Genomic DNA, 26,151 nt, shown 5'->3' with positions numbered 1-26,151 from the left:
ATTTTCTAAATGTACATCTTCCACATTCTTCCATATATTTTTTCTATAATGAAATTAATTCCTTATGCAATACAATTTTAAAGAAGTCATTTTTACTGAATTATTGATCATGCATTCTTTCAGAAATACTTTAAGAGATCACAAAATCAAAATCTATCTATGATAATATGCTTAAGCAAAACTTTGATAAGAATGCAGCATGCTTTATATAAAACACTCAAATAGTTTTACAAATGATAACTTTCATTATCCTAACAGCCTTGGGAGGAAAATGATGTATAAACTGCTAAATTTTAAAGATAAAAAACTAACAATTAAAATGTGTTTAGTAAATTTTCTGTAGCTAGCAAGACCCTTCAAGAATATAGTTGGTATTTAATACACTTACCATTTATGAATTATTTTTTATAATTTAAATTGTATCAAATCTCTGTTACATAGAAACACAGTTTTGTTTTATTTACAAACTATCTCAAGAATAGCAGAAGACACCCTTTTCTGAAAAAATATTTTGTTTTTAAAATTCCAATATTTACTGCAAAACTATATATTATTCAATACAGACTGTAAAATTACATTAACTGTAATTGAAAATTGTAATTATAGTAATGTATACTGCAGCATAACTTAACTTGATGTTTAAAAATAAAACCAAATCAGAATTTACCAGTTAGTGAGGAAACGGACACATAGAGAAACTGTGGAGGAGAGAGATGACCCTCTCCTTCAAGAAGGGAGGAGGGGGTTCGACGCCTGTAGCTCAAAGGCTAGGGCGCCAGCCACATACACCAGAGTTGGCGGGTTCGAACCCCAGTCCAGGCCTGCCAAAGAACAATAACAACTACAACAAAAAATAGCCAGGCATTGTGGCAGGTGCCTGTAGTCCCAGCTACTTGGGAGGCTGAGGCAAGAGAATTGCTTAGCCTCCAAGTTTGAGGCTGTTGTGAGCCGTGATGCCATGGTACTCTACTAAGGGTGACATAATGAGACTCTGTCTCAAAAAAAAGGTGAGGAGGGGCTGGGTACCCGTTGCTCAGTGGTTATGGCGCCAGCCACATACACCGAGGCTGCAGGTTCGAAGCTGGCCTGGGCCTGCTAAACAACAATGACAACTGCAACAAAAAATAGCCAGGCATTGTGGCGGGCACCTGTAGTCCCAGCTATTTGAGAGGCTGAGGCAAGAGAATCGCTTAAGCCCAAGAATTTGAGGTTGCTGTGAGCTGTGACCTCACAGCACTCTACCCAGGGTGTGAGACTCTGTCTCAAAAAAAGAAAAAATAAGTAAGGAGGGAGCAGATGAACTGACCCCATCCACTAGCCACATGTTTGCTCCTGTTGCTTGCAGACCACTGCCTCTTCCCATAAGAAAAGATTTTAGAAAGACAGTAGAATGGCAGTGTTGGTACAGCAAAAAAAAACTGCCTTCTGGCTCGCATAGAATAACTTGTGTTGGCATCTTAATCCTCCTCTCAGATTTACAAAGATTACTGTACAGTTCTCTATACACATAAACCTCATTTCTGTCACTTTCATTGTCATTTTCCTAAATAGTCTTAAAACATCTTTTATACTATTTTAAAAGACTATTTATTCACCCGAACCAGTACGTTCCAGGAGAAATGCTGTAACAGCTGTCTTACCAAGGTACAAACCTGTAACGGGACTGTGCGGTTTTCCTATGACATGGCCAATGCATTCGTTCATCAAGGCTTGTAAACTCTATAGAGACCAAAAGAAAATGTCAATGGAAAAGAGAAAAACGTACGCTCTGAGCTGTACTGGTAGCACAAATCAGGTTTCCAGTTTATTTTAAAACATGCTACCCTATGTAAGTATTTTCAAAGCTAGATTAAAGTAGGTATAAACATAAATTAAACATAAGCTGCATAAATTTAAAATAACACAGCATATAATCCCATTTTTATAAATTAAAGCAAATTAGCAATTTCCTGTAGAGCAATCACGTGTACAAGCAAAGAACTTTTCATGTAATCATCTCTACTGCTGGGAAAATAAAATGAACGAATTTGCATTTTTAACAACATCCTTTTGGTCTCATGCAATTTATCAGATAACAGTGATAACATTTAACACTGGCGTTATCCTCTCAAATGTACACTGAAGTGAAATAGTTAATGGTTAGTCTCTTCACTAAACTGCCAAAAAGCAGCAACGATGATAGAAGTTTATATTAAGTGAAACATAAAACTAAGCAGCGTTTAAACAATTAGACACTGACTTAGAACACCGTTGTTAGAAAAGAAAAGAACACCGAATACCTTACTGTGCTATTCAGAGTGGTTTAACTTCTCAGGATTATCATTACAGTTACTTCAAAAATATTTAGGAACCACTGTTATATGTAAAATATAAATAACCAGGAAATAAAGAGTGATCAGTTTGTTTGTTTTTAAGTGAAAACACTTTAGAATACTTCATACCAAGAAGTCATCCTCAGGTAAAGCTGAAATAAAGGCAGGTTCAATTGCTTGTAGAAAATCAAATCCTTGAGTTGCCCACCTGTTAGGTGAAAAAGTTCAATAATCACAAAACCACCAAGAAAATGCGGTAGGAGTTCTAAACTGTACAATACTGAAAAGTAACGTACAGTAATTGGAAAATTATTATTTAGAACAAAATGTATCTTTCTATCTGTATACACATATAAACACCTGAATTAAGAAAGTTTATAGTGTGACCTTTTGGGAAAGAAGGATTTTTTTAGAGTTTTGTTTTATTTTGAAGCAAATGGAAATCATCAAGGATTTTAAATGAGATGGGTACCATTTGTTATTTGACAAGTATTAATATTTGAGCTGTATAAGACAAAGTCCCTATTTTAGGTCCCAGGAGTGATAAATGTGTGCTTTCTCTAACTTGGTGGCTTTTGAAAAGTGCCCACGATGTTCCCCCGTTATGAGTTACAGAGCAGTGAGCTATTTCTCACACAGTCACAAGACTTTAACAACTATTCTGAGAGCAGTTACTCAGAGCAACTATTCTTACCTTGTAAGATAACCCAGTCTGGAACAAATTATATAAAAAATAAGGTCCTAAGAGTTATGGGGTTTTCTATGTATGTATTTTCATTTAAAAAAAAAAATGATCATCAAAGAGTTTGGAATGTTTCCTTTTGTGTCATCTGCTCAAAAATCGCATGTAACACCCACAAAGTGCTACCAACCCCATGTGACTCTCTCAGGACTCACCCCTCTCGGTCGTTACCTGGGTCTTGTGCCTCTACCACTCTCACATTTAGTCAGGACATAATTCATCCACTTTCGGGCAAAGCTTATGTATTTGTCTCCTATCTTCTGTCTAAACTCTCCAGACATCAAACGAACAACTTCTTTATGATACTGTAAGAAGATGCATGTGTATCAAAATTAAGAAGCAAAAAACCATTACAGTAATACCCACATAATATAATGCCCTCTAAAGAATGTCATTTCTAAAAACAAAAAGTAAAATCCAATTGAAAGTAAACATTAAGATTTATATATTTTAAACTGCATGAAGAATTATATAAAATAAAGTATCTCTACGTACAGTTTTATAAACCTACTCCTAGGTTTAAATTAAGAATGCTCTTTTTGGATAGTAAATATCTCTGAAAGAAAGTTTTAAGATGGGAGATAACCGCTAGCACAAAACCAAAACCGGGCAATTATGTGACAGTTTCCAAGTAAACTAACATTCTGATATTCAGCAGCGGTCAGGGCAAGATAACATTCTTGACTAAGTTGTGATTACAAATGGTATCAGATTTGCTGTGAGACATTCATAATACTTCCTGCAGGTAGGTCACTATGCAATTACTAAACTGTACTGCATATGTCCTCTTATTCTGAACTTACCTCAAACCCAAAATTGTACCCCTGAATCATGGCTTCTCGATAGTACTGTTGCAGTGTGACAGATTCAGATTCATCAACTTCGGCATCAAATTCTGACGTAAACATGTGGTCCACTCGGTCAATGGCATTGCTTATTCTGTTGCACAGCTCCAGGGCATCATTCTAGAGAACACCAAGCCATGGTTAATCCAAAATGGAGCAAATCACACAATACTTACTGCATTTTAAAGGATAATTTCATTCATCACAGACATTAACCAGGCAATACATTTCAGCCACATATAGTTATCAAAAAGAATGGCTGAATATAGAGGAAAACTGTATTATTTATATTAGGCATTCTTTAATATCTTATGAAATACAAGAGAAAAACAATTTAAAACGATAATGTCTAATTTTAATATGATCTTAGAAGAGATACTTATTTCTATATTAACTATCCATTGCTTTTCATCCCTGGATGGTGGCTCAAGTGTCAGTATGGTTTCAGTACCACAGCGTGAAAAAGCCCCTGCTTTTAAATGGCCCCCACAAGGCCCATCATACTGTCCTTCCTATGCCCTACTCCCCAGGGGTTCTCAACAGGGGCTGGAGACACTGTCCAGATGTATTTTTGACTGTCAAAGCTTGTGAGAAAGAGGGGAACTTACTGGCATCTGAGGGGTGGAGGCTAGCAATACTGCTGAACATCATACAATGCACAGGGCAGACCCCACAACAAGGAATTACTGGCCCAAACGTCCAGCCGAGGCTGAGCAGCTCTGCCTCCAGCTTTCACTGCCTCTCTCAATGACACCACAGTGGCTCCAAGGTGGTCGCTCTTTCCACTTGCCTTTAATCACACGTGTGCACGCAGGTCTCTATCAAGCAATACCCCACCTATTGTTACAAAATATTCTTCAACTCCCTGAGCTTAGAAGATAAAATCCAATGTCTCTCAACAACCTGACTGCTGCCCACTTTATTTTACCAGTCTCTCTCTCTCACTGTTTTCCACTGCACATGTCCTGTGGGGCACTCAGTGCGCACACTCATCATCTCAACCCGTGGACAGTCATGCCCTAATGTTCCTTTTGGCAATTTTTTCCCAATTTGCATTTTTCAAACCTCCCATACTGAAATGCCACTATGGTACAATTCCCAGATGCTGTTAAAAAGTTCTTACGTCTCCATCCTCTGTACTTCAGGGAAACAATTCAGGGCATTAAGGATATAAATTCTGTAAGCTCAAAAATAATCAATATTTTACATAATCTTGCACTCTCCAGAGTTTACTGGCTCAACCTAAAAGAAAAAGGCCCCTGCCCTGGTATTAGGGTGAGATTACAATGTGTAAGCAAGGTAAGAGAAAAAAATTAGTTAATAAATATTTATAGAAAAATAAGACAAATCAGATTAACAGAAGAAAAACATGTTTATCAAATGACTTGTAACTTGAGAGAGCACTGCTTCTTCAAGAAGTCAAGACCTAATGTGACTGAGAACAAGTAATTGCGGTCTGTGGAAAAGTGTGGAGAGCTGGAGACTGATACACACAGCGAACAAAAAATAAAGCAGTGAGACCGGAAGCGAGGAGGCAGGAGGCAAGGCTCTGACTTGTCATGAGTTCTGAAAGGTCTCTGTGCCTGCCTTCAACTGTGTTTTTCCTAATACAGTTAATTTGGCTGAATTATTTGCTAAAATAATAAATCTTTCAGATTACACAGGACTAACACCGCGCACCTCTAGTAAACACTGGCAACTGCAACTGGAGAAAGAAACGCCCCTTAGTCCAAGCCCTGAACTCCAGGCGCAAGTTTGCCACAAACTAGCCATGTGACCAGGGCTCGACTTTCTAACTTTTCCAATCTAATTTCTATAGTTCAAGAAAAGATCTAGGAATTTTTGGTTTAGACATGAAAAAATATGCACTGGGGAGAGGGAGAATGGGTAGAGCAATGTGAGAGTGCCAGCTCCTTGAATGATCCCGCGTCACACACATCGTGACACCCTGATTCTTTCACAGCATTAATCCAAAGGGAAACGAGTCTGCTGAGGCAGAGGGGATGGTGCCATACCTTGAGCTGTTGCAAGGCTTTGGCGATGACCGGCTGACTGGAAGTCTGCTCTTGGCACAAAGTCATCAGCCCCTCAATGGACTGCTGGAAAGCTTTTCTCTGAATGGTGAGATGGGCAGACTGCATGACAACCAGTAAAAAATTATCCACCTGGGAAGAAAATCAAACATGGGGCATAAAAACAGACCCAGTTACTGACTTCCCATTTCAGCCCAAGCCCTAGTCCAAAGCCAACCTCAGGGCTACCAGAACCATCTGATCAGAAAGTCATTTTCAGACAAAGCTGCTCCTGCTGGGCAACACACTGCAGTGGGCACTAACGTCTGGAACTTCAGCACAGGAGGGCAGACTCCCACAGGACAGTGTGCACACAACATCTCTGAAATGTCCTGGAACTCCATGTAGTTCAATACTGGCGGAGCAGTGTGTGAGAGTGAGAGAGCATGTGCAAGCATGTGTCTGTGTGCAAATGTGTGGGTATGTCAGAGCAGTGAGTAGAAAAAAATCAAGTCAAAAATACAAGTGGAACCAGATGAGGGCACTTGGATGAAACACTAAGAAATCAAGCCTGCATTACTTCTATTCTTTAAGAGATAGTCATTGCAGTGTTTTGAGTGGATCTGTGATGTGATCTGATGTATCTATTACAACGATCATTCTAGAAATACAAAAACAAGCAAATACAGAATCAGAGGGAGGGAAGGTTAGGCTCAAAGCAGGGAAACTAAAAGAGGATAAAAGGCAATAGTTAGGGAAGGGATGGTGAAGTCCTCACTGTGGCCATGCTTTGGGGACATAAGTGAATGCCTCTGGCCTGCCAGTGCTCATGGTTAACTGGAAGGGTGGGAGTTTGAATAGACATTAACTTCACATTTCTGGTTTAAACAAGTGCATGGATGGTACTCGTCATTGAGACAGAATATTAGCACAGATTTTTCAGGTGGAAAGCAGTAGGGGGCCTGTGTGTGCACAAGATTCGTGGGTACATTCGCCATCACTGCCCCTAAACTGAACACAGGTAACAGGATATGGCTTTTCACAGTTTTAATTAATTGGTTACATAATTTCTTTTGGATCACAGCTCTACAGAGCTAATTACATGACTGAGCTAAAAAAAAGGTACACATAAAAATAAAAGAGATGGTTCATTTCAAATAGTTCAATATATAATTTAATGTACTTGATACAATTTGATAGGTTGTTTTACTACAAAAATATGCTGTAAAACTACCTATTAAAACGCAGAGGTACATTTTTTAAGTACCTTTTAAGTACCTTCAAGTTAAGTGTATACTTGAAATTATTCAGACAGTTAAACTAATCATTTGTGAGCTGCTAGGAATTCGTTTTTCCTGAAAGTATTTTAAGTAATCAATCCTGCGGAAAGGTGGACATACCTGCATGCTTCTCAGGGTATCAACAGTCTCCACCTGAGGCACAATTCTGACAGGCTGTGCCTCCCACATGGCCCAGCTATCATCCAGTCCATGGGCTCGGTCACTCTGCTTGCTGAGGAGTAGGTAGGCGTCAATGTACACGTCATCCGACTCTTTTGAACAGTCCTTCCCTGCAGCAGCATTAAGTAATTGCAAAATGATATTCTTCTCCTCAGCAAGAGTGTCTGGAACAAACATTTGTAAGTTTTCTAATCCAGGGACTTGTACCTAGAAAACACATAATCCAAAATCTTAAATTAAGGAATAGTGTACAATGGAGAAACGTGTTGTTTAAAACAAAAAACAAACTAGAAAAAGACAAGCTGGTTTGGAGAAGGAGCTGTGGGAAAGGCGTGCGTCAGAGCCGTGAGGATAATAAATGTAAGCAGCTCAGTTCAGTGTGCCCTGAAGGGGGAGCACAGAGAGACAGAAAGGGGGGGCTCTCCTATTACAGAGAATCCCTTTAACTATTTTATTTTCAACAACAAAGGAAATACTGTTCGGGGGAGGAAAGTTAGTCTGAAATAGCCTCAATCAATGCTAGTTTGCAATGTTTATAGCATGTCACCTTACTAGGAAAAAGGCAAAAAATGTTAACACAAATTCACCAATTACTCTGGGCTGGGCTGGGGGATAATCATAAAAATTTTCTTAAAGATCATTTTAGTAAGTAGAGACTGTGATGATATTGCACGCCTCTCACCCCAGGTATATGAGTGAAGTAAAATTGTGGCCTTGCAACAAAATTTCCAGTGATGACCTCATACATGGAAGGTAAAGGTTCTAAACGTCAAGCAGCTGAAAAGGGAGTCAAGATGGCTGCTCGGAAAGCAGCTCCAGTGACGAATTAGACACTGACAGCAAAGATTCACCATAAGACCATGAATTGTCTTGGGAAACGTGAGGGTGCCAAACAAAACCATTATCTACAATCAGTATTATCTTTTTATACACATTAATTAAATACATAAGTATAGCTACGTTAATAAGTTAAACAATATTAGTAAATATTTGATTATTTGTCTGTATTCTTAAACCAAGTTAATATGCATGAAAAGGTTCACTTTTCTAATTATTTTACTGAGAAATCATGGGACAATCTAACAGCTGTGATAAATGTATGGCCTCTAAAGCTTAAAATATTTACTATCTGGATCTTTAAGAAAAAGATTCCCTTTTTTAGAATAAAGTAAGAGAGGCAAAATATTTTAGTTACTCTACCTAAGATACTTACCTTAACATACTGTCTTGATTTCAGAACATCCAGGAGGTCTCTAACTGGGGCTGCAAGTATGAATTCTGCTGCTATTTCCAAGTCCTAGGATCACAGTTACAAAGAAACTTCTTTAGGGTTAGTCTTCTTAAAAAATAAGATAAAAGAAAAATAAGAAAGGATAATAATCAATCAGGGTTGTAAACTCACCTTTCTCAACATCTTAGCAAATCCGAGTGCTTTTGAGGCTCTTTCTCTAGCTTCGTGGAAGAGCTCCTTCAGTGCGCGGCTGATCTCTATAACGGACCTCCTGCCAAGAGGAACGAAGTCCAGTTAGAACACATGAGGGCAGGGAACAATGAAGAAGCAGCAAATTCCACAACACAGTACTAAATACAGACTGCGACTTAATAGGGGAACAAGCATTTAGTAAGCGCGTATTCAAAATATTCAGAAGGTTGCTCCTGACAGTTTGTAGAAAATACTTGTATCCTGTAAATATAAATACAGCACACGCGACAACCTTCAGACAACAGAAAGCTTCATTTTCTAAAAATGTCATTATAATAATCTCCTGGAAGTTTGGGATAAGCTCTTGACCTCTAGCTCATCATCTAATTAAAAAGAAATACATACAGTGTGGTCTGGTAAATATTTAACAAATGGTTCCCTCCACCCCCCAAATACTGTTTTGTGTGGTATATGTCAATCTCCGCGGCGTAAATACTCCCAGCACAGCTGCTTCCAGGGTAGCAGCAGGACATCACCTCGCTCTGACCCGGGAGAGATGTGAACCATCAGCTCTCTGGAGCCAGGACTGCCAGCTCTGGCTCCAGCACCCATTGTGCAAAAGCCCTCCCTTCTCACCCATCCCGAGGAGACAATTAGAGCATAGTAAGAGCCATTCTATAGTTCACTATCTTAATTCTTACATTCTTCGTTTTTATTTTAAAACTGCAAGACCTACAAACTGATTCATTTCATTTCTCAGCTATCCACTATTTTCCCAGTTGAGAATCTATGTGGGGACTTCTTTCTTTAGCCCTCGCATAAAAACAAACCAAAAATGCGCTTTTCAACAAACCTTGGATGATGAAAGAAAATATTTTAGCTCTGGGGAAGTCAGTTCTATTTGAGCATTTACTAAGGTTAAACTATGCTCTGGGGAAGTCACTATCTGAGCATTTACTAATGTTAAATTATAAGATATTACTGATTATATGGCCACGAAGTATGCATATGACTAATATTCATGTATATACCACAAAAAAAATACCAACTTTACGTGGTTCAGCATAAATGCTGTCTACATAGAATTGGAGAACATTCAACAGATGAACAAGATAATAAAAATTTACCAAATGTCATTAAAATGAATTAAAGGACATACAGAGTTGTGTTTTTTTTTGAGACAGAGCCTCAAGCTGTCACCCTGGGTAGAGTGCTGTGGCATCATAGCTCACAGCAACCTCCAACTCCTAGGCTCAAGCGATTTTCCAGCCTCTGCCTCCCAAGTAGCTGGAACTACAGGCACCCGCCACAACGCCTGGCTATTTTTTGGTTGCAGCCATCAATGTTGTTTGGCAGGCCCGGGCTGGATTTGAACCCGCCAGCTCAGGTGTATGTGGCTGGCACCTTAGCCGTTTGAGCCACAGGTGCCAAGTTGGACCTACAAAGTTTTTAAAGGACAGAAACATAATATTCAAGACATCCCAGAAAATGTAGAGGAACAAAATCTAGTCAATTTTATCCCTTTCTCTAAAGGTACTATTTTTGTTATGTTTAATAAATTCTATGAAAATCTCACATCAAACCATAACTAAGAGGCCATCTGCAAAGACAAGACAGTAATTAATAAATCCCTGCAGGTCTGCTGCCCAGAGTCTGCCAGTCCAATGCAGGTTTGAACAAGGCTCATTCTGGGCTCAACCCCAAGGATAAACCAGATGAGATAAGAAATAGAAGAGGAAAAAAGTACAACTCGAACCTTATTTCATCTGAAGCACTACTATCGTCAGCACTGGTCCAAAATTCAGCACAGCTCTCCTGTAAGCCAAACTCCAGGAAACTTCCTGTAGATTTCAGCAGCATTCCTGCGATGTCACTAAGGGAACAAAAATAACAAAAGTAAAACAGAGAAGAGAAACTGCCCTCATTCGTATCCCAATTTCTGAGGGAGGCCACTGAAGGGCTTCGGCTATTGCTTCAATAGTTTAAAAATCAACAATGAAAATTTTCTTTTCTAATATAAAATCATGATTACTGTGAAAAAGTAGAAATCTGGATTATGGCATGTATCTAACTTTGTTCTATTGCTACACTATTTCATTATAAATCTTAAAATCTTAAACTATATTCACAGCAGCTATGTGATTATCACATAAATGTTATCTCCCTCTTAAATGTCCAAATGAAATAAATAATAGGATGGGGGGGGGAGTTTCTTAAAAGCAACTGTTTTAAAGAATTTTCCTCACATTAGCCTTTCATAGTCAGTAAACAAGAAACATTCTATACCTGTAGTTGATCCTTCTCATCAAATACACAATTCTAAATATTAGCATTAAAATGTACACCCAAATGGGCAGCGCCTGTGGCTCAGTGAGTAGGGCGCCGGCCCCATATGCTGAGGATGGCAGGTTCGGACCCAGCCCCGGCCAAACTGCAGCCAAAAAATAGCTGGGCGTTGTGGCAGGCGCCTGTAGTCCCAGCTGCTCGGGAGGCTGAGGCAAGAGAATGGCGTAAGCCCAAGAGTTAGAGGATGCTGTGAGCCGTGTGACGCCACGGCGCTCTACCCGAGGGCGGTACAGTGAGATTCTGTCTCTACAAAAAAAAAAAAAATGTACACCCAAGTGTATAAAATAATTCTAAATAAGTGTAATAAAAACGAAGAGTTCATTCACCTCTATGACGTTCAAGGAAAAGACCTTAGGTCTAGTAAAAGACAGCAGGTAGGTATCTAACCAACATCACAGACGGTAGAAGGTAAGTGCTGAGGCTGCTGTCAGGAGAAAGACCAACCAGTTGAAGGCACAGCAGCGTGGCCAGAAAGCCCTGCAATGGGCCTTGTAGGCAAATGCGGAATTTTAACAGGTAGTGGGAATTGGGGATCTGTTGGGAATAAAACGGGGAGGGCTAAGACCAAGATGAATAATAAATATAATTAAAAGGAATAAATATATGGCGAGCAAGTGGCTTGTCTAGGAGGTAAGAGCTTGTTCAATCTGAAAGGAGCAGAGGGTGTTCATGCCACAAAGGGGAGGTGACTAAGGCCAGGAGAGTAAACTGGAGCCATGCTGGGGAGAGCCTTCGGAAGGGAGCTAATCAGTGTGGTATCTGGTAGGCAAAGAAATACTTGAGTGGGAAAGGGACCTTATTAGAAACACACTTTTAAAAAGAAGATATACAAAGATATCCAGGATGGATTTAATCAATCAATGCGTGCCTAGTATATGCTAAGCAGTAATGAACAAAAGAGATAAAAGCTCTCCAATGAATGGAGAAAAACAATAAATAAAACAAAAAAAAAAGAAACATATTTTATTTCAGATATTAGTTAAGTGCTATGGAGAGAGAAAAGGGGGAATGAATTTCAATTTTAAATATACCAAGAAGGTAATATTTGAGCAAAGGCCTGAAGAAAGTGGGGAAATCAGTCAGGAAAACAGGGGAAGAGCAGTCCACACAGAGGGACCAGAAGTCCAAAGGGCCTGAGGCAGGAACACACCCAGCCTGTGAGAAACGCAGTGTGGCTGTGCAGCAGGCACGGCAGAGTCTAGAGAACAGAGGCTCACTGGGAAGCCAGACTGACGGGCCACTGCTCAGCCACTTTCCTTCTCACTAAGGAAGATGGGAAGCCAGCAGAGTACTCACAGGAGAAAATGACGCTCACTTTAACAAGACTGCTCTGGCTACAGAGTGAGAATAATTACAGGAGACTGCAGGCAGAGGCAGGGAGACTGGGTAAAGAGTGACCGGGATGACACCACGAGCACTGGCGACCCGGCAGTAGGCAAGTCAGACTCTGCGTACACCCTGAAGAGCAGTCAGAAGGGTGTGAGGTAGCGTGCAAGGCAGTGAGAAAGACGGGGCTGGCGCCAGCAGTGACAGGCCTGGGAGAGAAGGAGACAGAGCAGAGGCTGCTGCTCCAACACAACAGGTTAGACACAGCGCTCCAGAGCTAGGAGTGGGCGGTCCACAAGGTGCAGAGAAAGCTCTGGGGCTTCTCGGAACAAGGACCAGGAAGACAAAGGCCAGAGACTGCACTCAGGGAACACAAAGGGCTAGCCAAAGATACAAACCCAAAGACTGACAGGAGGAAGTGAGGATACAGTACAATTACTAAAATGAATTTGTACTGAAACTCAATGATAACCTTTTTAAAATTTCTTCAACAAAGCTTGACAGGCTAGAAACAGAAAATGTAAACAATTATAGGCAAAGCAAAATTAATAAAAAAGAGAAGAATGTTAAAAATGGCAATTAATGAATTTTTAAAAGGCTATTTTAAAAAGATATTCAGCCTAGGGACCATGGCCTAAGGACTGGGAGAATGATGAGACAGGAGCAAGCTCACTGCTCACCCAAAATAAAAGAGAGGATGTAAAAAGATTTGGCAGAGAAGTGGATACAAGAGTTCGAGATACTGAACATGAGAAAGATGAGTAGAGTCATGGACAGCAAGTTGCTGAAGTCCTACAGAATGCACACACGGGCGGGGCGAGAGCACAGGGCCACCAAGCTAGATGACAGAGACAAAACGCTGACACCACAGGGAGAAAGAAGCCAGCAGCGGCAGACACAGCAGAATCGGAGCGCAGGGGACACGAACGCTCACAGAACCAAAGCAAGGCCCAGGTGGAGTGGCCACCAGGGGAGACCACATAAGTGCACCCTCAACGGCCAGGGGCCTGCACCCAAGAAGACGCTCATTTCCTAGGACGGACAGACCCATGACAGAGCACGCTCTCCTCATCCCAATTATCCCCCAAACAGCAACGGTAAAATCACATACTTCATAAGTACTGTGTGTCCCTGCCAAGCCTGATACACACAGGACTTAGATTCTCCTCGCTTGTATTAAAAAATGAACAAAAAACAAACAGGAGGGTTTATTTTAAGGCAGAATTTCTCAAGTTCAAAACTGACATTTTGAGTGGATAGCTCTCTGCTGTTATCCAGAGGCTGTCCTGTGTGTTGGGGGTACTCGGCAGCACCCCTGCTCTCTACCCACTAGCTACCCACAGCATCTCCCAGTCATGACCACAACTGCCAAAAGTTCTGAGGGGCACAAACCCCAGGTAAATAGCTGTAACTTCCCAGTAAGGACCACTGTGCTGTGTGTGGAAGAGAAATGTTGAGTAAACTGGGAGGGAGAGAGGACCAAGGAGCCAGAGGCACAGGGTTCCTACCAGAAGAGTTTTCCAGCCTGCGCTTCTCCTCCCCGTATGTAGTGAGTTATTTCTTTGGTGAAATTCCATTCTTCTTCTAACAGATTTTTTAAACTATGGGATGCTTGAGGTAACTGCTGAAGCATTTGGATCCAGCTTCTCATGTAATCAAAATACACCTTAAAATACAAAAATGTACAGGGAGATATTTCAGAGTAGAATTCAGCAACTCACAACTTTTCATCTGTTAAAATGAAAGCTACAGATCAGAAGGGCAAGACGGTATGGAGAGGGTTAAAACATGTGAGTCAGAGAATCCAGGTTCTTCACCACTATCAGCAAATGAGGATTTCTGAAAAACTGCAAAACTTAACTCCTCAGCAATTTAACACTGCTCACAACCTCTTCAAATTCCTAAGAAAATAACTAAGAAGTTCACATTGTATAGAAAAGCACAACAAAGGGGTAAAAAACGGAACACTAGCCCCTAGAAACTGTTACTAAGAGGTCAGGGTCTCTGTTTAAATGCTTAGTTTAGCTCGAGACAGTATCTTACACGATAGGAGATGAACATACTTCTTCCCACCAGGTTTCCTGATCCAGGTTTTTGTGATATAATTTTTCAAGGTCTAGAACATATAAATTATAATCTATGACCAGAACGTGAAGTGAGGCCTTTATCCACCACAAGTCCTATTACAACAGTCTTCTCATTCCTAAGTCTTACTTGGATTTATCTGTGGGTTAGGATCAGTTTTTCTCTACAGGTTCACATGGGTGTCTTATAAAACCTCGCTGTCTTTGGACTCACTCACTTAAAGGCTAACTTGACTGGGCAGAAACACTTGAGTTACACATTTCCTTCCACCACCAAGTGTGACTTAGTGTGAACAAACTGATGCCAACCTGACCACCCACCGCCACCACGCTCCCACATCCTAGGGGGCCCATGCTTAGGTTTCTACATTCAGATGTTTATAGGATTCTTTCTCTGTCCTCGGATTTTAGTTTTTTCATCAGGCCCCATCTTAAGACTTCATACTTTGGAATGACCCCATGATAACTTTCCACAGGCAAATTTCAAGTCTTTCCTTTATTCCAAGAAAAATTTCTTCTGTGTCCCTGTGAATGCGCCTAGTCCTCCACCCTCCAGGCTGTGCAGTGTGACCCTGCAGTCCTGGGTCCACGTGGAACCTGTCATTCACGTGTCTACCCTCAACTTACCCCAGGGAAACATGTCTCTCCCACCGCAGGCCCAGAGCCACCCCTTCAGGGAATGCTCCCCATCTCCGGGCCCATTCACGGCCCTCTCAGGAGCTAACTCTATATCCCTCTGCACACTCAGCCGGCACCCTCTTGTTTTCAAGCCACTGCTCTTTTCAAGCCACTATTCAACGTATTCTTATTAAGAAAGCAAAACAAAAAGACCCTGCCCTTTAAGATGTCTGCCATCAACCCACTCCACACTGCCATCTACCAGTCTCACCTTCTGACGAAGAGCCTGCCCTGCCCTCAGGCTCCGCCACTACACCATGTGGCCGACCCACCACCGCTGCTGCTTAGTTCCCTGACTGCCTCCACTGCCTCCGCTTACAAGGTTCCATCTCAGGGCTTGTCATTGCCAGAACTGCTCTAACCCCCAAGTTGCCAATGCAACGCGCTGATGCTAAAGCCTCTTCTGCTCCTTCCGCTCAGCTTGTTCAACCACCATCACTCTCTTCTCTCAACTCTACCTGAAACCCCCAGTAATTCCTAATCTAATCCCTCATCTCTCTCCAACTCCTGACCCCCTTCCTTTGTTCACGTTAGTCCTGATTCAGGTCAGATCCTTTCCACAGCACTCCTGTCAGTCCCCGGGTTCCCACACCCTCTGGCCCCTCACTGTGTTCTCATCTCATCTGTCTGTCAAGACCCCAACGCCAGCTGAAACCTGACTATCCCATTCCCCATTCCCATACTCAAGAACTTAGGGCCACCAGAAAGTCACCTAATGGGAGAATCACTGTTCCATGCAATCATAATCACCAACCACATGGCATACATTTCTGGTAATCATATTTACATCTCTACTTAACTCAATTTCCTTCCCTCTATAACCATTAGTTTAAAACTTATCCATTTTTCTCAAACGGCCAATAAATACCCTTACCCATTCTCAGATGACCTCACCTCTCTTTGCAAAAACATAGAAGCCATTTGATATAAAATCTCCCATCTTCCTGACAGCAAAAATGCAAACCTACACACTGTTACAGACTGTCCACTCTGTCCCTTCTTCACAGCAAAGGAGTCCCTGTTCCTCTTAATCCCAGTATCTGTTTTAAGTTTGAGACCCAGGAGTTTGCACCCTTCTCTCTCTCTTTCTCTCTCTCACACACACACTCACTCACTCTTTCAAATGGTCTCAGGCCAATTTAAAAGCCCCTCACTGGAATCAGCACCTTTATTACTCACCTAAACACCTCTCCCATTTCCAATCCATCACTGAGTCCTGCCAATTTCACCTCCTAAAATTCTCCTGAACGCTCACACTTCCTTCTGAATGTGTGAGACACCATCTAACCTGAGGGCCGCAGGTGCATTACATGGGGCCTGGGACTGGTCTCACATCCGCTCTGGTTCTCCAGAGCTGCCCCTGACACGGCTTCCTTTGGGACCTGTTCCTGCCACGCTCCTTCCCAACACACACTTTGTATCTGCTGCCTTTTGCCAAAAAAGTGTTTCTTTCGATCGTTTTTTAATTAGAAAGCAAAGAAATTAAAAAATATTGTAACAAATATCACCCAGATGGAACAAATGGGAAGACTTTGTCATGTTTGCTTTTAGATATTTTTTCAGTAAGAAATAATAAGCCAGAAAGCGGATTTCTTTCTCTCTTCACTTTTACGTCTTTCCTCTGTCCCCAGGGGCAACAATTATCATGAATTTAGTCTGCTTCCTTTTAGTCTATATGCTTTTTAAGATAATCTGTTATTACATAATTATAATATACAGAATACAGTTTTTGTCTAAGCTTTGCACAGCTGCGTTCTAACACAGGTAACCTTCAGGTACACTCCAGTTCCCCTTCCTCAGAGAGGCCTTCCCTAACACTGCACACACGCAGACTGACAGCTGGAGTCCACACCTGTGCCTGCCTTTGTGGCGGTTTTCACAGTTGCGATTTCATGTTTGCACAATTACCCAAGTACCATTTCCTCACCATTCTTAAATTCCAAGAGGGAGTTTATGCTTATTATTCACTCCTCAGTACCCTGCATGACATCTGCCTGGCATATAGTCGACACCCAACCTGTAGAAGGAAGAACTAAATCTTTTCTGCTCCTTTGCTCTTTATTCATCCACAGAAACACTAATGTGCACACATGGGCTCTCTCTTGTATCTTCCACAACCATCACGTCTTGTCATCTTGTACAATCCTTTGAAGTGTGGTTTCCGTATGTCTATCACGGGGTCCTACATTACATATTATTAGGTATCTTCTCAGGTTATTTCTATAGGCCAGGGACCAGAGAAATGAGCTAAGCTGGTTCACAGCTCTAGTCTGATGCCTCGAATACAATCCAAGTCATTTCCCTTATTTCTTTCGACCTGAGTACAGTTGGATGTAACACAGAGCAAAGCCCCCTAAGCCTCAGACTTCCTTCATCCTCTCTTGCTAATCACTGCTCTCCACCCCACTTCTGACCGAGCTCCCACTAGGCATCTTTCCCAGCAAGCAGGCTGAGGTGCAGTGAAGGTCTCCACTGATGCTCCTCCGGCCCTGCAGGGACAGCTCTGCTTCTCTCGAGGCTGCTCACATCCCATATAGTACAGTTCTAATTAATCCCTGGATGGGCTCTCCACATTTAAGGTGGAGAATTACTTAGTGCATGTGCCCACCCTCATTTTAGTCTACATTTCAAGGCAAATAATTCTAAACTTTTTTTTTTTTTTGGAAGGGTAGAGGGAATGGATACTGCGTCCAATTTCCTCCTTTTCTAAACATGGAACTTTTTCTTTTGCTGTTTTTGGTGAGTTTCAGGAAAAGGGTATTGTGATAAACACAGTATGTTTGCCCACCCAACAGCCAGTCTCTCCTTCCTTCCTAATAAACATCAATACTGTTTGGGCTCCCCAGTTCTCAAAACATGCCCCTGCTCTGATCCTTCCAGTACATACCAGAGCATAATTTTAAAACCATTGAGAATTTCTGTTTTTTTCATCCTTGAGACTTGAAGAGATTATGCCTCATGCAGACAACTGACAGCAAAGCCAAAACTAAACTCTAAGCATTTCTAAGATCAACTAGCTGTGAATGCTGGTAATTCACTTAACTCACATTTCCACAGTAGCACAGAACACCAAGGGCACAGAATCTGGCTGGGAGGACGCAGTTCACCTGCCTGATGCACCTCACCCTGCCCCTCCCAAGTGATAGACATTTTAAAACAACTTCTATAATCATCTGTATAAAGAGAGAGAAAAAAAATTCCCTATTGTTTTTTACTGTAACTTTTCAATGATAATGACTTTTTACACATAAAAAGTATATAGTATTTCGTCTTATACACTCTGGTCTTTTATGTACTCTTCCCAATTAGAAAATAATTTCAAACTCATTGAGCTCATAATATGCCAGATAAGCTATGTCCCATTCCAAGCCACATCATTCCTCCTCTACTTGTACTCTAGAGGCTAGAAAGCTCAATATTCAAATTCCCAGCTTCTATAACACTAATGAGACCAATATGGAGGGAAAATCTACTGGGTGAAGCTTCCATGAGAGATCTTGCTGCTCCCATAAAAAGGTTGGGATTTTAGCTAGCAGGGTACCTTTGTCCTTTTCTTCCAGCCTAGAAAGTGAGGTGGGTATCTGGAGGTGCTGCAGACATCTTGAGGCAGGGCACAGTGAATGTTAAACAAGGGTGAAAGCACCCTGAAAACAATGTACCCACAAGCATGTGCCTTTCCACATGACCTCATTAGCCTGCCACATTATGTAATCATCTGGGCATGTCCCCTAATGGAGCTATGGTGTACTCACTATACATTAACACCCCACCAGACTTTAGGAAAAACAAAAAATTTCAAGCTATAGCTCTTGGCTCATGTAGCTTTCAGTGTAATTAGGAAGACCTGAGAACAGAGTCTCTGTCTAAATGTTGAATAAAATAGTTCTAATTATAACAGCTATAAAAGTTCAAAGAAGTTACAGATAAATGTAGGCTAAATGTTAAAATTGTCAGAAAAAGCTTTCTAGAGAAAAATAAAACCTGAAAAGTCAGTCTTAAATGGGCAGATAAGGAGGAAGGACATTTCTAACAGGAAAGAAAACTAACTCTGAGCAGTCAGAAAGCAGAGGGCAATCAGGACTCGTGAGATAAGACGGGTGCTCTCTTTTCAGGAAGAAGTGGAAATAGGTCTAGCCCTGCCAAATCCAACTATTCACAAGGCCTTGGATGGCCAGGTTCCTTGGCTGTGCTCAGTTTCCTCACCGTAAGCGCCTCTTGGCCATCTGGGCTCATTCATGTGCCCACGCTCAGCTCCCGTTGCCCAGAGCACTCAGCACCACATCCAGCCCCTGTAGACTGAGTTTCCTGCCATGCTTCACTACTCCCAGAGGCATGCAGGGTCTCTAGCACATTCCAGGTATTATAAAAATGGCTGATAACAGATAGCCCAATAAAATAGGATCAGATTTTGATTCTCTTTCTGAGACATTCTACTATAAGATAAACTATCCCACAATTAATAAATGAACTAGGTTAACATTTGTCAAAAATTCCAACTTTAATACCATTAAAAATTTCTAAAATACAGATTTAGGGAAAAAAAGTGTAATCTAATACCATATGGAAAGACTCGGGTTTAAGATCACCACACACACACACACACGCACGCGCACACACAAACACATGTGCACATGCACACACACACATATGCACAAGCACACACGTGCGTGCACACACACACACGCGCGCGCGCACACACGTGCAGGCACACGCTGCTCAGGAACTCCTCCCCACTGTTCTGACCATCAGCATTTTGTGCAGATCTTCCTCGAAGGCATCGATGTTGCAGTCGGCCTTCTCCAGGTCGTCCAGCACCTCCTGCAGCATGAACAGGTAGTACTGCTTCATCAGAAGGCCGCCCTTCAGCACCTCCTTACACTCTCTCACCAGCTGCAAAGAAGCAGACCCAAGCTCCATCAGTCAGTCTCACAACTCTCCACTGAAATCCTCAAAAAGACTGTGTCACCAAGAAAAAGAAAATGGTGAAAATGAAAGGATTTACGATTACAGCGTGAATACACATAGGCAGTCACTGCTTTGCTAAAATATATTCTCCTTCAAATCTATATAGAAAATAAACTCTATGGCATAAGGTCAATTTTTCTACTAATTTATAAGACAAAAGATATGAGAGGAAAAAAATTTCCTAATGAAACTAGTAAATTTTAACCAAAATCACAGTAGAGATTCAAATGTACTCACACACACCAGAGCAGGGTCGGTTTCCTAATGCCAATTTGTGGCGTAGTCTACCACCAAAAAACTCTTTACAACAGCAAAAACATGCAAACAAACCCAAGATTAATCTGGTGAAATTAGATGGAAGTCAAGGAAAAACTAATCAAAAAGATGGGAAAATCCACAATCTACAGGCCTGGTAAGTAATGTGGCAAAGAGAGCAGAAGGCTGAAACCAGACGGCCTGGAAAGCCCTTCCCATTAGTGACAGGCTGCGACACAGCTGGTTCAGAGTGCAGGTGACAGGGACTGTACAATGAGACCTCAGTCACACTCACTGTGACCGGCCAAACCTTTACTGCTGCTACCGGGAAAGTAAACTGGAACAAGCTTTCTAGAATCCAAAAATGTATGACTCGCTTACTATTATGTCTGATACCTGAGAAATAATCAGAGATGTAGACTAAGACTTACATACAAACATACTGACACAATATTATTTAAAACTATGGGGCTTAACTAAAGTATGAGCACCTATATAGCAGAGCACTACTGTAGCCGCTTAAATTCTTATTTTTGAAAAATATTTAAAGAAAGGAAAAAAAAAATCACACATACATACAGAGACTTATTTTTATATACATGTAAAAAATATATATATGCATGAAAAACAAATGGATGAAAACATACCAAGCTTTACAGTGGTTATCTCTGAGAGGCAAAGTAATGGGGGGATTTTTATTTTTGTTTGTATCCTTTTCTGTGGTTTTCAATTTTTCTAAAATAAACATGGATTACTTTTATAGATAGAAGCCTCTCCTATAAATGTTTAAAAAGTAATTACCCACGATAGGAGAGCTTTGGCCTATAGTTAAATGCAGTAAAATGTATTCTGTTCAAATTATACAGATAACTATTTCTATATATATATATATTTTTTTTTTTTTTTGGCCGGGGCTAGGTTTGAACCCACCACCTCTGGCATATGGGACCGGCACCCTACTCCTTGAGCCACAGGCGCCGCCCAACTATTTCTATATTAAAGATGTTATTCAGGTGCTTATAACAAATCTTTGAATGATTTAAATCAAGATTTCTATTCTCCTTTTACTCCAGCAATGTTATGTTAGTCTAAGCATTCTTTTTTATTTTTCCGAGTGTTTTAACATACATTACTATTTAGTCCTCATGATAGCCTCATCAGCAAAAAAGTAAACTCCATATTTTATTTCTGAAGTACCTGTTGTGCAAGGAAAGGAGCTCCTAGAAATCACTGCAATACAGACAACCAGTTAAAGCAAAGCTTTTGTCACCAGCAACAAGATGGTGAGGAGGGAGAGCACATGTGGAACCAGAGCTCCGGTGGGTGGCGGGTGCACACCACGGGGATGGAAATGAGACGCAGGGGCCTCTCCAACCAACCTCCAATCCCTCTGTTCTCTCCCCAAGCAAGCACATGCCAAGCCTGTGTGGCTGCTGTGTGACCTATGTTAACCAGCCTTCCCTCAATCTGTACTGCTCACCTATGTTCAGTCCTGTCATTCAAAGAGCAGAGTAGCTCCTAGGGGACACACCAGCACAGACCATAAAAAACACACCAACCTTTCTTTTTTATAGAACAAGTTTTGAAATTTTTTATTTTGTACAGTGAATAATTTCAAATTCCAGTCTTCAAAGACTGATATAAATGATGTAGAAGGTCACAACATCACCACATTTTTATATCCTTTTCAAATAAGGAAATAGATATAGAAAAGTTGACCCATAATCTTATCTTTGAGGACTGCATGTGAAGAACATTTAAAGTTATCCTTAAAAGTGCAGCTTGTTTATTTATTTATTTTAGAGAAAGAGTCTCAGTTTGTCGCCCTTGGTAGAGTGCTGTAGCATCACAGCTCACAGCTCACAGCAACCTCCAGCTCTTGGGCTTAGGCAATTCTCCTGCCACAGCCTCCCAAGTAGGTGGGACCACAGGTGCCCGCCACAAGATCCGGCTATTTTTTTTGTTGCAGTTTGGCCAGGGCCAGGTTCGAATCCACCACCCTCAGTAAATGGGGCCGGCGTCCTATTCACTGAGCCACAGGCACTGCCCCCAAAATGCAGCTTATTAAAACACTAACATACTCTCATTTCCCACTATTTGCAATAATTAGGAGGGAAAAAAACCCTAAAAATAAAATGATAAACCTGAAAAAAACATAATTGGTAAATATTATAACAGTCTTTGAAGCAAACCTGCTTAATACTCAAGAGAGATGGTTCTCCAGCAGGTCTCTGTTCCAATCTTAATTTCAGACACTCATGTATAACGTTCAGAAGGACTCGACAGAGGACGAGGAAGGCAGGTTTGAATGAGGGTAAGTCCATGGCCTTCAGCTCTTCCCAGGACACAGCACTGCACTTCTGCTCAGAAGAAGTAGGTGTCCTGGACAACTGCACATAATCTGAACCCCACATGGGATCTGGAAATTCAGAAAACTATAAAAAAAAAAAAAAAAATTCAACAGATAAAGATTAAAAGAGCATACAGAACAATGTCCTATGGTTGTGGTTATAAACTAAACTATTATTCTCTATAATTTGCTGACAATTCCACAAAATTCCAATTTTACAGGGAAAAAGAGTATTTAATAAATTCAATATTTTCACCATAAACACATAAATATCTAAGAGAAAACCAAAACAAGAACTAAAATCAAATTGTAATACTTTTATCAAAAAAGTATAGTAGAAAAGTATTGTTCATCTTTAACATTTTTGCATCGCACTTAAAATAATCAGAACAGGTTATATATAGTAATAACCACAATTTTCTCTAGACTGAGAAAACCAGATGATTAAAATTTGAGAAAACATTACAAAAATCAGGTAAGAGTTCATCCTAAGGAACCACTAATGAAAACATAAAAATTAACGAGTTCAACCAGTTCTTCTCCGTTGTCGCCCTCCAGTTCCTTTTACCTGTCCCCATAAAATAAGGGACTTGGAGCTTTCCACTGTTCTTAAACCGCTGGCAACAACGGACAAATCACTTTCAAAGATTTTGTCTTCTTTTATTAAGGGAACTGAAGCCATCAAAATTTGAAAACCTCAACTTTTCTTCAACTGACGACGTCACCAAATGTAGCCATTCTGCTGCGTGATGTCATTTCCCATCTCCCCTGCAGGTCACTCTGTGAGCTCAGGACTCTTTCCCCACTGCTCTGTCTTGACCTTAAATTTGATCCATGTAGTAGCCACGGAGACCATTACAAAACACACCTCAGACACACTTATGACACTCTCAGGATCTACCTGAATAAAATCTAACCACAGACGTTGGCCTTCAAGGGCCCAGAGTGTATCTGGGCCTCCCTTGCAGAACTCTGCTGTACTGTCATCCTCTCGCTGGCTGAGCCAGGCCAACTTGTTTCTGGGTATGCTCTCTTTCTGCAGCCTCCCCAGCTCCCCAGTGTCCCTGCTTCTCCTGCAGTCCCCCCACCCACCCCTTGCTCCTCACCAGAGCATTTCACATTTCACCTATGGCCCCAATCCCCAGCATTTATTATGGTGGGCACTAAACATGTGTTGCTGAAGTCATGAATGATATCCTCATCCGACCAGGTCAAGGCCCCCAGCTGCCTATCTACCAAATATAGACCAAGGAACTCAGCCTGTCAAGGCAGACCCTCCCTGACCTAGTGCCAGCCTCCTGTGCAGCCTTGTCCCTCTGGTCCTCCACACAGTGGGCTCAGTCAGCCCTCACACACGTGCCCTCACCAGCCTGACTCTGCCCATGTTGCGTCCTCACCTAGAAACACTTCTCATCTGTCCACTCTGAAATCCTTAATTTTCAAGGCTCGCCTCATGAAGCCTTTCCAAAGACTTTAATCTCTCCCACCCCTCACAGCATGCAACTGAAGCACTCTAAACCCTGAGTTCATTTTGACTTTCATTATAGAGATGGTGTGCTTAACAAGAAAAAAATCAAGATCCAAAAAATCAGAAAACCTGGTTTCAAGTCACTTAATTGCGATGTGATTCTGGAAACACTGAATCAGTCTCTCAGATATGGTTTCTCCATTTAGAAAATCATATTCACTCATTTCTTTTAAAAATTAAATAAAGATTAAATAGAATACTATATATATATATATACACACACACACACATATATATGGGGAAAGAGCCTTTAAAAATACATTTGTAAAATTACTACTATCAGCATGTAGTAATTGCATATAGTATTACTGTATATATATGGGGAAAGAGCCTTTAAAAAATACAACATTTGTAAAATTACTACTGCTAGCATGTAGACTCTCCCACTAGACCATTAGTTGCCTTTACAGCAAATGCAGGCAGCCACATCTTAAGTCAGATTTGTGTAAACTTCCACATGTAGAACCTTCAGGGGATTCAACATCTGAACTGCGAAGAACCTCACCTGCAGACATTCAATGAGCTTTGCTAGACCTATTTTTATTATTTTATTTGTTGTTGTTGTTGTTATTGTTGCAGTTTGGCCGGGGCCGGGTTCAAACCCGCCACCCTCCGTATATGGGGCCAGCGCCCTACTCACTGAGCCACAGGCACTGCCTGCTAGACCTATTTTTAAATACTCCTCAAATCCACCCGTCTCTTCTATGCCCTACGTGCCTTAGTTCACACTGGTTTCTCAACTGCTTTTCTACTTCCAACATTTCAATCCACTGAACTCACAATAACCCCCAAAGTGATTGTGTTCTACAGCTTGTAGGTACCCTTCTCCTGATTTAAAATGCATGGCTTCGGCAGAGTCCTAAGCATTGGGCATGATTACTCAGCCTAACGGCCTGGTCTCACAGGGACCCCATCCTCCTATCACTCCTTCACCTTTACTCATGCACCCCGTCCATTTCCCTGACTCCAACAAACACACCTCTGTGCTTCTGCACAAATGCATACCTTTAACCCTGGAGGTTATGATCGTCTGACAATGCCCTGTCCCTGGTGAACTCTTCCTCTCACTGCGAAGAAGCTCAGATGCCACCCTCCTCTGTAAAATCTTGTGTTTTTGCCTCGGATGAGCATTTAATCTCTTCCTTTCTCACAACATTTGTGCCTTGCAAATAAGTGCTTCCTTAGTTGTATTTATCATGATTTCCTATAATGTGTTATTTTACCTGTATGAGACCGTCAGCTCCATAGAAGGACTTTATTTCTAACTAACTATGGATTTCCAATGCTAATCTCAGAGTACTTGTCACTAATAAACACTGAGAAAATTAACAGGGAAATACTCCTACAAAAGTATCAAATATCACAAGGTCAGTGGCTATTAACAATCTAACATGAAAGAATGTAACATACAACCACATCGACCTTGTTAACAAATTCTTAGTTCTCAGACTTGTTACTGTACTCCTTAATGACAACAGCAATTACTTAGTGATAAATCGACAGTGTCTACACTGTAGACCCTACAGTTTTGAAAGTGGATGCTTCTGCACTGGCACTACGGAAAACAAAGTTAGTTTATACTTTTATGTTCAAAACTTATTTCTGCATTTAAATTAGTACACACTTGGGTTTCCCTAACAGTAAGAATTTCTAAAATACCCATATAATTAAAAAAATCATTATTTGTGATAAATATAGTCAGGGTTAAGATGTGCCCATATAAAGGCTTCGGGCACTATAAATGCTTTTTCCCCCCTGGTATAATGACATCAGGAGAAAAAATGTTTATTTGAAGCTCTATAAAATTCAGCAAACTTCGTCTGAT

At 41.1% G+C, this 26,151-nt stretch overlaps 1 protein-coding gene across 1 annotated transcript in view; it reads right to left on the bottom strand.

The window, feature by feature from the left end:
- The window catches only part of MAP3K4 (mitogen-activated protein kinase kinase kinase 4), a 125,665-nt gene that overhangs the window by 22,655 nt on the left and 76,859 nt on the right, over positions 1-26,151 (bottom strand). Inside the window, 12 exon segments of the mRNA XM_053591437.1 lie at positions 1,641-1,719; positions 2,442-2,520; positions 3,226-3,359; positions 3,858-4,019; positions 5,915-6,064; positions 7,312-7,578; positions 8,585-8,668; positions 8,774-8,873; positions 10,551-10,667; positions 13,975-14,132; positions 19,972-20,118; positions 22,641-22,883. Of these exon segments, the coding sequence (XP_053447412.1) occupies positions 1,641-1,719; positions 2,442-2,520; positions 3,226-3,359; positions 3,858-4,019; positions 5,915-6,064; positions 7,312-7,578; positions 8,585-8,668; positions 8,774-8,873; positions 10,551-10,667; positions 13,975-14,132; positions 19,972-20,118; positions 22,641-22,883 (1,720 nt within the window).

The sequence above is a fragment of the Nycticebus coucang genome, chromosome 5 (genome assembly GCF_027406575.1).
Source record: "Nycticebus coucang isolate mNycCou1 chromosome 5, mNycCou1.pri, whole genome shotgun sequence".
NCBI classification, from domain to species: domain Eukaryota; kingdom Metazoa; phylum Chordata; class Mammalia; order Primates; family Lorisidae; genus Nycticebus; species Nycticebus coucang.
The sequence above is the reverse complement of the archived record's forward strand: the minus strand, read 5'-3'. Positions and strand labels throughout refer to the sequence as shown.